This window comes from Trachemys scripta, chromosome 21, assembly GCF_013100865.1.
Source record: "Trachemys scripta elegans isolate TJP31775 chromosome 21, CAS_Tse_1.0, whole genome shotgun sequence".
Lineage (NCBI taxonomy): Eukaryota > Metazoa > Chordata > Testudines > Emydidae > Trachemys > Trachemys scripta.
Genome location: NC_048318.1, coordinates 1,574,004 through 1,587,222, shown reverse-complemented (window position 1 = coordinate 1,587,222; position 13,219 = coordinate 1,574,004). Strand labels below are relative to the sequence as shown.

The window sequence follows — 13,219 nt, the reverse complement described above, 5'->3', positions numbered from 1 at the left end:
GATTAGAGCATGGAATTACTATCCATAGAGATTCTATGGGACAGTTTGGTTCATTTAATATTTTTACTTCATTTGATTCTACACTTTCTTTCACATATAGTGCCACTCCCCCACCAGCACGACCTGTTCTGTCTTTCTGATATATTTTGTACTCTGGTATTACTGTTTCCCATTGATTATCCTCATTCCACCAGGTTTCTGTGATGCCTATTATATCAATATCCTCATTTAATATGAGACACTCTAGTTCACCCATCTTATTATTTAGACTTCTAGCATTTGTATATAAGCACTTTAAGAACTTGTCACATTTTAGCTGTCTGCCATTACATTATGTAATTGAATGAGACTCCACATCACTGATCACCAGCACACCAAGGCCAGTGCAGCAGGGACGGGTAACAGACTCCAGAACAAGGGCACCAACCGTAACATGCAGCTGACCCATGTGGGAGATTTTGAAAGAGACTTGTTAACTGTCTGCTCAGTCTGGTTTTGATGTTTCTTTCCCACCTTTTCTAAAATGTTGTGGCCCTGTAATTGCAGCCAGCAAAGTTGCACAGATCTAACCGGGGGGAATATGGCTTACAGATGAGGTTTCATCCACTAAGGGTTGAGGAATAGTACAAGAGGGCTTTATTCTTATGAAACTCAACTGGCTCCTGAGGAAACCAGAGCTGCTCCAACTGCAGCTTAACATTCCTAGCCATGTACACACAGAGTGACTTTCTGGTGCCTCCTGCAACCCTATGGAGGTTGCTACAGATGAGTAAGACCTAGGAGGCCATCTTCTTCCTGCCCCTGTCAATGCAGGACTGTGTCCTACAGCCTGTCTCCAGTCTGGCAGTAAATGAGCCCCGTGACAAGGTTCCCATCCCTTCTCCTGGCAGATGATTATACTGTCTAAAACCTCTGGTATCGTGACACTTTCCTGATATCCAGTCTAACTTTTCCATTGCTTTCCTATCCCCTTCCTTAAGCTAGTAATATTTCCTGGGAGCACCATAAACAACAATTCCTCTCCCTTCTCATCGGTCTTGCTCTCCATCTGTGGTCAGCTACCATTTCCCTCTTAGCCATAGTCCAGCCAGGCTAGGCAGATTTGGATTTAAGTTGTCTTGCAGTCTTAGTCCACGCAAAGCTTAAATCATTTGCTGTTTTCAAGCCAAAGCCTCCTGTCTCTCTTCCCTTCTCCTCTCTGTAACCTTCTTTCTCCACTCCTCTGTGAAGGATTCTGTCTCTGTTCCTCTTCTCTCTCGAAAGCACTGGGTGAACCCCCTCTACAGTAGAGCCCTGCAGCCTGACCCAAACCCGATGTGACCCGGTACGAGTGTCGGGTCTGGGTCAAGTCAGGTGGGAAAACAACCAGACTCTCTCCGGCTTGGCTCGGGTGGGCTCTCCTCCTCCTGCTGCCTGTGGGGTTGGTGCAAGAGTGGCTGCGTGCCCCAGTCCTGCCAGCCACCAGCTTACTGCACTCTATGTACGGCAGCCTGGAGCAAGTCACAGCACCTCTCCCTCTGTAGCACACACAGCGGGACAGCTGCAGATGGCAGGAGCAGGGCATGCACCGCTGGTGCACCAACCCAGGGCAAGAGGAGGAGAGCCGCCCTCACGGGCAGGAGGTGGCGGTGCCAACTTAGATATGTTGGGTCAGGTTGGAAAATGACTCAACTCTCTTGGGTCTAGTCGGGTGGACTTGAGTCCAAGTCTGACCTAAAAGTTAGACTCAAGCAGACGTCTCTATACAGGCCTGGGACCCAGGACTGCCTCTGGACAGGGCAGTATGCAAGCACTGGCCACAAAGCTAGCAGCCAATGCACAGCTCAGAGAGATGGGACACCATGGGCCGGGAAATATCTCCAAACCGAAACCACGCTGCTTTCCCCACATGAGCTGTGGGAAAACCTCCAGCTCTACTGAAACCAAGCATTCTGTAACACTCTCAGTACCGATAAGGAGCCAAGCAGCATTTGCCCTTCACTCTGGGGGCAGCATGACTGACGTGCTATAAATACAAAGACAAAGGCTTGAGTAAGGATTGGGTGACATGGACTAAAAACTGGCATACGGCTCATAAACAAAAGGGGAATGAGAAATGATATGGCAACGCATTGAGCTGGGAGCAGCGAGCAGAGTTAGGCTCAGCCTTATCTAACAGCTTTGTTAATGGAGTAACAGCATGTTAATGGCCCAGAAAGGTGACACCAGATTAGGGGGAGGTGTGAGGACAAAGCAATTCAAGAAAGGCTAGAAACATGATATTCTAGTGGGGTGGGGTGAGGGGGAGGTCGGCCTTTCCATGTTGGGTCAAGTAATCCCAAACACAGGTGTTCAGTTGAAGGCAACGACTTGGGAAGCGGTACTGGTGCAAGATGCTTGGGGTGACAGCAAACAAGAAGTGACATTTCAAAGGGACTTGGCAGTGTTTGGCCGGGCATCAAGTCACAGGGCAATGGTTCCTCTGGGGTGACTGCCCTTGGAGTACTGCATTCAGTTCTGGCCACCTTGGTACCAGAAAGACATTGACAAGCTAGAGGGAATCCAGGGATGATCAATACTGATGATCAGAGAGGCCTGGCAGGTGCGAGTGAAAGATCTAAATGGGCCAAACTCATGGTTGGCGTAACTCCAGTGAAATCGGGGATAGATTTGGCTTGATGTGCATAGCTTACCTAAACAATGAATAAAAGTAGGGAGACGGGGACATAATGTGTAACAAGTATTTAGGGTGATGTGTGAGAGCAAACTAGGAATAATGGGACTGAGCAAAAAATGTAGCATGAATAGCACATAACAATTCCTGGGCAGGAGATGTATCAGGGTGCAGAATGACCTCCTGGGGAAAAGGTAGAAGCTCCATTGCTTGGGTCTCTTCAAACTAGACAAGACAGAATAATAGGAACTCTAGGGGACAACACTGCACACTCTGGAGAATTGGTTTGTACAGCACCTAACACAATGGGCCCCATGGCTGGCTGGCCCTTAGGCATTACCATAATAAACATGATTGACACTAATAATAATTGGATGAATTTTTCTATCCCTCACTCCTCTGACTCTCTGACATGGTGCCTGGCATGACACCTGCATTGCTTATAACACCCTCAGCCCCAGCCATTCAAGTACATAGGCAAGTGTGTCACTTGATAACTATGGTGACCTTAAATGTAGAGTCCTGCAAATCCGCGGATATCTGCAGATATCCACATCCGCAGAAGCAAACATCCATGGACCATTTTTGTGGATTGCAGATCGGACGCGGATACAAATTTTGTATCTGAGCAGGGCTCTACTTAAAAGAACTGGGTAGGAAGGAGAACAGTGAGGTGATAAAATTTACCAATGAGCAAGTTATTTAGCTTAGGCCCTTGTCTACACTACACATTTAACTGGGCTTGTAAGCAACCAGGGGCGTTGCTGGCTCTACACATCGGTTCTGTCCATACACAAAGAGGTTAATACTCAGAGAATGGCCAAGTTTCACCCCTCCCATACCTTGCCAGAGGCTTCTGCTGGCCCCCTGGATGCCTTCCTGTGGTCACTGTGTAAGGTTGTTATGGAACTTCCTAACCAGGGGGAGATGGTTTCACCTCACAATCTGCAGTGACCTCAGAGAGGAAGATTCCAAAGACACGGAGAGCAGTCAGGTACCATCTCCCATTGTAAGTCTATGGGATATGTGGGACTACCGCCTATTTATGTTATTGAACCTCTCCCCCAAAGACGATAGCTGACTAGTATGAATGATACCCTACATGAAAGCCTTGTCTGTGGTCTGCGCAGTCAACGCCCACTGTCTGCGCTTGGGCTCCAATAGCAGAAGGCTGCAAGAATCCATGTCTGTGGCAATTTCTGCCAGGAAATCCCAGGTGCCAGTCATATCTGCAAAATTGCACAAGAAAACAAGGTAGTTTCAAGAAAATTCAGGTACTTGGGAGTGTTCCCATTGTGACAAGCCAGGTCCCTCCAGCACAGTGTGGTGGTGATAACACTGAGAGTGACATCTGTGTGGTAAAAAGAAACCTGCAGACCATGACTATAGGCACAAGAATGTGACCGTGGGGAAATAAAAAAACCACGAGACATGGCAGAAAAAAAGGTTATATTCCATGCATCAAGTACCTCTGAACTACTGCTGATGTCTTACTCCTTGTCTGGCTACAGTACTGAGTCTTCTTCATATCTTCTATAGCCAGAAGAAATCTGGACATGGACTATGCAACGTGTATCCATGGTGTGATGGGGCAAGGCCAGATGGCTACAGTAAAGTAGTGAGGAACAGGTATGTTAGCCCCAGGCTAAACAAATCCCTGGTACCATGTTAACCAAATGGCAGTTGCTCCAGGTTAATCAAGACACCTGGGGCCAATTAAGATCCTTCTAGAAGGCAGTGGAGATAGCTAGATTGATTGGGACACCTGAAGCCAATCAAGGACTGGCTGGAACTAGTTAAAAGCCTCCCAGTTAGTCAGTGCAGTGTGGGTGTCAAGAGCTATAGGAGGGAGGTGTGCTGTTGGAGAAACGAAGTAGTACGAATCCATATCAGGTGCAAGGAAGGAGGCCCTGAGGTAATTGTGAAAAAGATACTGCTGTGGGGAAGTAGCCCAGGGAATTGTACACGTCCTATTTCCAAAAAGTCAGCTTCCATAGCTGCTAATTTTAGGGTCCCTGGGCTGGAGCCCGGACTAGAGGGCAGGCCCGGGCTCCCCCTGCCTCTCCCTGATTAATCACTGATACTGGGAGACAACAGAGACTGTGCGAGGGAGGGTTGTTTCTCCTTACCTCCCTTGCTGGCTTATGATGAAAACGGCTCAGTAGACTGTGACCCTTGCCCCTAGAGAGAGAAGGGCTATGTGGAGGGTCACAGTGAGCCTCTGAGGCTAGCAAAATCCATCAGGAAATGCAGGACCCACGGAGATAAGGACAGAACTTTGTCACAATGGCCATGGCTTGAGAATCAATAGCACCACATCCATGTGGGTTTTTCTGGTCCTTTCAAAGGAAACTGGTTCTTGGTGGTCACAAATGCTACATCACAGACCTGTGTGATGACCTCAGCGCTTACTGGCTATACAGTACTATCACACAGAAGTAACGTGAAATGTTAAGCCTTCGTGGTTGGCCTGAACTGGGAGTAAGTGATCATAGCTCTCCATTTGTATCTCATGAGATCGAAGCTTTGATGAAGATGAATGGAGTGAGCCGTAACAGCTCTTCGCTATGCCAGTCAGTTAGCAGTGGCGTAGCAGAGAGATTACTCCAAGCAATAAATCAAGCCTTGCCAGGAAGATCATCTGTGTGTTAGTGGCTGGCTCGTCTAATTTTATCTTACAGAAGCACTGTGCGCACTGCTGCAATGGTCTCTAACTTACCCAGTGGTTCGGAGACACCTGCATAGCTGCAACAGCTACAAGCTCAGGTAGATTGATAGGAGACATGAGTTTTTAAACCAGAGCGAGCAGTTTTACCTCAGTACTGTGCTGCTGCTGGCCTCACCACGACAGAGCCCGTCCAACATGCGCTACACACAGAGACCGTGTAGCATGGCCAAGATACCCTTTTAACAGGCAGACGAGACTCGTGCTGGGAGTCGGGTTGCTGATTTTGGTTGGACGTATTCCTGGAGGTTTCATCACAGGACATAATCTTTAATTCCTGGAGACTCAGAACAATCCTGGGGGGTTGGCAACCGTAGCTGGGAGTGATTCGCTGGCAGGCCCTGTGGTGGTGGAGACTGTAATGGAATACTAAACTGCAGGATACCGTTCAGCCAATAGGTAGTGATGGGTGGAGCTTATGTACGCTCACAACTGTGATTCCTGGCAGAGCTTTAAAGAATCTCATAGAAGACACGTCTCTGGTGTATCTACCAGAGAAGGAAGCTCTATGGCCCATCCGTATCTGGTACAGAAACTTGACCTACTAGTTGCAGTCTGCAACCTCCCATGTACCTGAAATACATGACAAAGCGTAAGGAGTAAAGTAGCACCAGAGAACAGAAACAGAAAGACAACAGCATCAAAGGTTGCTTACAGAAGGAACAAAGCAACACCGGTTGCAGGATCTCATCAACATGCCACTCTTCAATGCCCTAGAGAACTTCAGCTTGGACAAACCTTCTGAGACCAGGGTCCTAGTGGGGAGCCAGCTGTGGTCACTCTGTTAGGGTGAACTGCAAAGAATGGGGCAGACAATCCCCATAAAGCTGGTGGATATTCCAATACTTAGATTCACCAAGCCAGCATAAAGAAGCTGTTTTATTACCTTACTGGTTATTCAGAAGTTCAAACAATACAGTTCCCTTAAAGTGATCCAGCCTCAGGCCTCCATCCAGGTACCCACGTCAAATATGATGAAGATTTCGGTAAATCTTATTTCATCATATAAAAGAAAAAGGTTCTACCAATCCCAAAGGATTACCACATTACCTCTCAGGTTAATGAATGTTTCCAATTGTACCCAAATACACACTACAGCCAATTCCTATTAACTAAACTAATATTTATTAAAAAACAAAAGAGCGAGAGTATGGTTAGAAGATCAATGTACTGTGACAAAGTTCCTCCTCTATCTTGGTGGGGCCTGCGCTTATTGGCGGATTTTCTTGCCTCAGAGATTCACCAGGTGGGTTGGGGAACAGCCCAGAGACCTTCCCCTCTGGAAGAACCCACAGTCCAGGTCAATTGGGAGGTTTGGGGGGAACCCGGGCCCGCCCTCTACTCCGGGTTCCAGCCCAGGGCCTTGTGGACTGCAGCTGTCTATAGTGCCTCCTATAACAGCTGCATGACAGCTACAACTCCCTGGGCTACTTCCCCATGGCCTCCTCCAAACACCTTCCTTATTCTCACCACAGGACCTTCCTCCTGGTGTCTGATAACGCTTGTGCTCCTCAGTCCTCCAGCAGCACACCCTCTCACTCTCAGCTCCTTGCGCCTCTTGCTCCCAGCTCCTCACACTCGCACCACAAACTGAAGTGAGCTCCTTTTAAAACCCAGGTGCCCTGATTAGCCTGCCTTAATTGATTCTAGCAGCTTCTTCTTAATTGGCTCCAGGTGTCCTAATTAGCCTGCCTGCCTTAACTGGTTCTAGCAGGTTCCTGATTACTCTAGTGCAGCCCCTGCTCTGGTCACTCAGGGAACAGAAAACTACTCATCCAGTGACCAGTATATTTGCCCTCTACCAGACTCCTGTACCCCACTGGTCTGGATCTGTCACAGGACATACAGACATGAGTTCAATTCATTTAGGTGCAGATTCATAGAGACGACGAGGAGTCCGGTGGCAGTTTAAAGACTAACAGATTTATTTGGGCATAAGCTTTCATGGGTAAAAAAACCACTTCTTCAGATGCATGGAGTGAAAATTACAGATATAGGCATAAATATACTGACACATGAAGAGAAAGGAGTTACCTTACAAGTGGAGAACCAGTGTTAACAAGGCCAATTCAGTCAGGGTGGACATGGTCCACTCCCAATAATTGATGAGGAGGTGTCAATACCAAGAGAGGGAAAATTGCTTTCAGAGTGAGCCAGCCACTCCCAGTCCCTATTCAAGCCCAAATTAATGGTGTTAAATTTGCAAGTGAATTGTAGCTCTGCAGATTCTCTTTGAAGTCTGTTTTTGAAGTTTTTTTGTTGAAGAATGGCTACTTTTAAATCTGTTATTGAATGTCCAGGGAGATTAAAGTGTTCTCCTACTGGCTTTTGTATGTTACCATTCCTGATGTCTGATTAGTGTCCATTTATTCTTTTACATAGACTGACCGGTTTGGCCAATGGACATGGCAGAGGGGCATTGCTGACACATTATGGCATATATCACATTGGTAGATGCGCAGGTGAATGAGCCCCTGATGGTGTGGCTCATGTGGTTGGGTCCTCTGATGGTGTCGCTAGAGTAGACATGGGGACAGAGTAGACAACAGGGTTTGTTACAGGGATTGGACATAAAGTTGGTGGATATTCCAATACTTAGATTCACCAAGCCAGCATAAAACAGCTTCTTTATTACCATACTGGTTACTCAGAAGTCCAAAACACAGTTCCTTTGTTGTTTTTGTGGATACAGACCAACACGGCTCCCCTCTGATACATAGCAGAGATGGTGAGCTTCGTAGTTGCAAAGAGCTCTTTCAGAAATAGTTCATAGGTTATAGTCCAATGTCCAAATATCACATTCAGGCCGTACCAGCATAACTGGGACCTCAGTCTTGCGACTCAAACTTCCCCTGATGATGAAGCCTAAGCAGATCTGAGATGACAGAATCAGGACCCAAGGATCTTTTGTACAATTTCATGTCTTTTGACAAGTTGGGAGTTCAAAAGATATTTAGGGTGACTTTGAAGGAGGTCCATCACCGTAGTTAGCTATATGAATTAACATAAGGCCATTTGTTTGTTCCTCCACCATTCACAGTACATTTCAAAGAGAGATGAATACCGAGATATCCCATGTTTACACTTCATTTAAACGATAGGATGTTCTTTTGACCTCTGAATTATCAGAATTCAGCATAGACAGAGATTATTGATTACATCATTGACCCTACTCATACAGATGTAAATACACAAACATTATCCCTCCAATGTCTTTTGAGGGTTATTTATTTTGCAGGATGGTTAACCCTTTCTAGCCACGCATCACACCTTCACAGTGGATAGACTAGAAGAGTATTTTGCCAGATTTCAATTTGCTACAAAACTCTACTAGGAAACTGAAGATATACAGGTATGCTCTTTAACTTATGGTATGGGGAAGTAGACGGAGTATATCTTTAAAATTTTCACTTTACTGAAGACAGTCACAAAGATGAGTATGAAAAGGTTTTGGCTATGTTTGATGTGTACTTTATACAGCATGTTTTCACCAGAGAATTCAAAGACCAGGAGAAAACATTGAATGTTTTATAAGAGCTCCATATGCATTGGCTGAAAACTGGGATTTTGGAACTGCAAATATGAAAATATCAGAGACAGGCTGGATATTTTTAATGGATAAAAATATTTCACAGCAGCTACAATTAAAAACAGACTTAAACCTACACACAGCTATTCAAATAGCAAAGCAGTCTGAGCTGGTGAGATAGCAAAACCAAGAGCAACTTGCCAAACTTGAAAAACAAGTAACTTGCTTAGAAGCTGACAACAGAACCAGCAAGAGCGCTAAAAGTCATTACCATAAGACCCCTCCCTGGGGCAAGGAGAAATAATTCCCAGGATGAGAGGGATGAATTCCAGTCAGACATCAAAGCCTTGAAACCTAAATGCACAATATGTTGAAAAAAATCATATCCCAAGAGATGATGCACATCCACCCAAAGGCACAAGATGTGATAAATGCACGAAGTATGGACATTTTGCAGTTGTTTGCTGAACCAAAGCAATCACGGAATTGACTTACTTATATTACAGACAATCAAGAGCCATTGTTTCTGGGATCTATCACATGTGATGAGACAGTCTGCCTGGAGAGTGAAACTGAATATTCATGGAAAGACTATTGACTTTAAAATAGACCCAGGAGCAGACCTCATAGAAGGGACTTAACATAACCTTCAACACCTCCAGAGCTGAAGTCACCTGACACAGCTCTGACTAACCCTGGAGTTATTCTGAATCACATGGGCCAGTTTACCACAGAAGCAATTTAAAAAAAACAAAAGCTTTGCATTCAGAGTGCATGTGATCAAAAGATCAAAGACCAACAACCTTCTCAGATGGAGCGTGGCAGCTGCGATGGGTCTAGTGAGAAAGGTGGAAGAACTCAGAATTTGGTGAAATTGGACTTTTGAAAGGAGATTCAGAACAAATAAACTTAAGAACAATGCTGAACTATACAATGTACAAACAACTCTACCAGACAGAGACTAGCTGCAAATTTATACAAATCCAGAGGCCATAATTTCCTGTTTTTCCAGGGATGTAGAAATGATGTACTCAAAAGACATAACACGTCACAGTGTTATCAAGAAACTGAAGTGCGCTATTGGTAATTTCAGTATTCCAGAACGTTTAGTAACGGACAACGGACCATAATTCATTGCAGCAGAATTTAAGTCATTCAGAAGGAAATATTATTTTGATTGTATTACTAGCAGCCCACATTACTCAAAAGCAAATGGAGACGCTGACAGAAGTGTACAAAAAGCCAAGAAAATCCTACAGCAGGAAGACCCATTTCTTGCTCTTTTGAGTTACAGATCCACACCAATAGCGGCTACTGGATATAGTCCAGCACGTCGGAAGACAACTCAGAAATACTGTTCCAACTCTGGAAAAGAATCTGTTTTCAAAATGGCCAGACATGAAGAGTAGCCAAATTGGATGAAAAGCAAAAAGAGCTTACAAACACGTTTGCAACAGAGGATAGTCAGAGAACTGTTGGGTCTAGAACCTGGTGAACTGGATGGAGAAAAAGGATGGACAACTTCTGCTGTCATGAAGAAAAATAATTCAGGGTCCAGATCATATGTGAGCAAGACCAACAGTAGAGAGTTGGAGAGTTCAGCAAAAACCATCGACATCTACAGTTTGTTCCTTAGGCCTTGGCTACACTTACCCGCTAGTTCGACAGCTGGAAATCGAACTTCTGGGTTCGACTTATCGCGTCTAGTCTGGACGCGATAAGTCGAACCCGGAAGTGCTCGCCGTCGACTGCGGTACTCCAGCTCGCCGAGAGGAGTACCGCGGAGTCGACGGGGGAGCCTGCCTGCCGCGTGTGGACCAAGGTAAGTTCGAACTAATTCGAACTAAGGTACTTCGAACTTCAGCTACGTTATTCACGTAGCTGAAGTTGCGTACCTTAGTTCGAATTAGGGGGGTAGTGTAGACCTGGCCTTAGAAAGAGCAATCAACAGAGCAAATTCTACAGATGGTGGATGCAGAACAAGGAAAAGACTCAAGGATTCCAAACCAACCACAGCCAGTCATTACCTAGTAGACCACCAGACGACCAAGTTGTTATGCATTCAGGGCATATAATTAGAAAACCAGTACAGTTCAGCAACACTTAGACTGATCTGTACTGAACGTCAAAGATAGCTTGATAGTGTAAATATTGTAAATTGTAGGAATGTAGAACTTAAGGGGGAGATGCAATAGAATACTAAACTGTATCAGAGAAACAAGGTGGGTGAGGTAATATCTTTTATTGGACCAACTTCTATTGGTGAAAGAGAAACTTCTGAGCTTATACAGAGCTCTTCTTCAGGTCTGGGAAAGGTATTCAGAGGGTCACAGCTTGCAAGGTAGAACAGATTATTTAGCATAAGGAGTTAACAGGTTGTAAGAAACTGTTGAAGGTGAAGTGGGCAGTTAACACCTCTGCAGTCGAAGGACAAAGGAGAGTTAGTGAGTCAGTAAGGGAAGGGCCTGGCTTTTTGTTATGTGTGTATAAACCCAAGCATAATGGGGCCCGGACCCCTTGATGGAGCCCCAAGGTGTTAATGCAAAGCATATAATAAATAACAACAACAGTCCAGGATGATGAGGGATGGTGCTTTACAGGGTTCCCCTACCAGCTCTTTTAATGTGTCTAGGTGCAACAACCCTTGCTAATCCAACTCTGTGCTCCATACACAGCTCTGCCAGTGACCCTGTTATCCAGTCCCTGGGGCCCCACTGCACAGCTCTTACCAACGTATCCACACACCTCATTGCCCTAATGAAGGGTCCTCCCCCCACCCCCCCGCCTACAGGATTAGAGAGCTGGCTTTCTAAAATGTTCTAGTTTGTGGAAGTTTGGGAAATTACCCCCAGTGCCGGGATGGGTGACAAACACTTGGAATGATGTGCAGGCAGAGCCGGCTTTAGGAAGTGAGGGGACCGATTCGAACAGTTTTGACAGGGCCCCGGCAAGGATGACTGAAAAAAGAAAAAACACGTAAAAAAACATCTGGGGCTTGTACTCACCGGGCGGCACTCGTAGTCTTCGGCGGTTTGTCCTTCACTCGCTTCGGGTCTTTGGTGGCACTGAAGGACCTGCTGCCGAAGTGCTGCCGAAGACCCAGAGTGAGTGAAGGACCCGCCGCTGAAGTGTCGCCGAAGACATGGAGCGCTGCCGGGTGAGTAAAAATTAAAAAGGCGCCTCTAGCCAGGGAAGGGATTCTCGGCCACTTGCCCCCACCCCGGCAGCCCTGCCACTGGGCGCGGGGCCCGATTCGGGGGAATTGGTGGAATTGGCCTAAAGCCGGCCCTGTGTGCAGGTGGTTTTCTGAAATTGTGTCTCACATTTTCCTGCCCTCCTCCTTCCCTGTGACTGAAGATTTTCTGGTACCTAAGGCCCACTCCTTCATTTGGACTGAGTCTGCATGGTCAATTGGGAAAGTGGATCATCCATATTCTATTTGGAAACCACATGCCTGAGGATAAACTCTGAATTCCCAAGACTGATGCAAAAACCAAGTAGGAAATGTTTGGGCCCCTCCACTAACCCTAACTACAGCTTTTCATTGAGAAGGTCGGAGCCCCTACAAATGTCCTTAATAGTTAACCAATCTAGCAAGAGAAATGCAGATTAGATGGGCTTGTGCTGTAAAATGGATACTTGGAAAGTGACCCTGCTTATAAAAGTCTAAGGACTCGGAACTGCTGTGGTTCTAAGAACTTTTACTGAGGTTCCTTCTGCATTTAGCGTGGAGCAAAATCCCCCTGGCAGCACTCTGCTGGGTTACAGAGAGCTGGCCTGTATCAGTCCTTTAACTTCTCTGTAATAAAGAGAACAAAGGGACTCCAGGGAGGATTTTACTGAAGAAAGGAGCTGTGCTCATTTTCTTGGGAAGTTCTGTACACTTACTGTCCACGGTAAGGTTAATGTTCTTCTCCCCGGTAAAGGTGTCATCTGTGATGGAGATCTCCACCTCATAGGTGCCCTCGTCTGACAGCTGCAGGTGACTGATCAGCAGGGAGCCATTCTCAAGTATTTTAATCCGGTCCTTGTAATCAGGGCGCAGGTTGCCAATGATCTCGGTGCCGATGGACTGTACCACTGTGGTAGGCTTGTCTCGCTTCAGCTGCCATTTGACCACAGGTTTATCGCTGCTGGTGCTGGTGTACCTCACCGAGAGCAGGGCAGGTTTGCCAACTGTGCCATGGATGAGGAGAACTGGGCTGGTGATATTGACGCCTTCCAGTAGACCTAGAGGGAAGAGACAGCAGGGTGGTTAAGGCAAGGCTAAGACTCGTGTTATCGCTGTGGGAGTGACAGTCTAATACCTGTG

General features: G+C 46.2%; 1 protein-coding gene across 2 annotated transcripts in view; it reads right to left on the bottom strand.

The window, feature by feature from the left end:
- Positions 1–13,219, bottom strand: part of HEPACAM (hepatic and glial cell adhesion molecule) — a 92,898-nt gene that overhangs the window by 37,304 nt on the left and 42,375 nt on the right. For both annotated transcript variants that reach the window (XM_034754619.1, XM_034754620.1), the window contains exon 3: positions 12,796–13,137. In XM_034754619.1, coding sequence (XP_034610510.1) covers positions 12,796–13,137 — 342 coding nt within the window. The remainder of the gene's footprint in view (positions 1–12,795; positions 13,138–13,219) is intronic.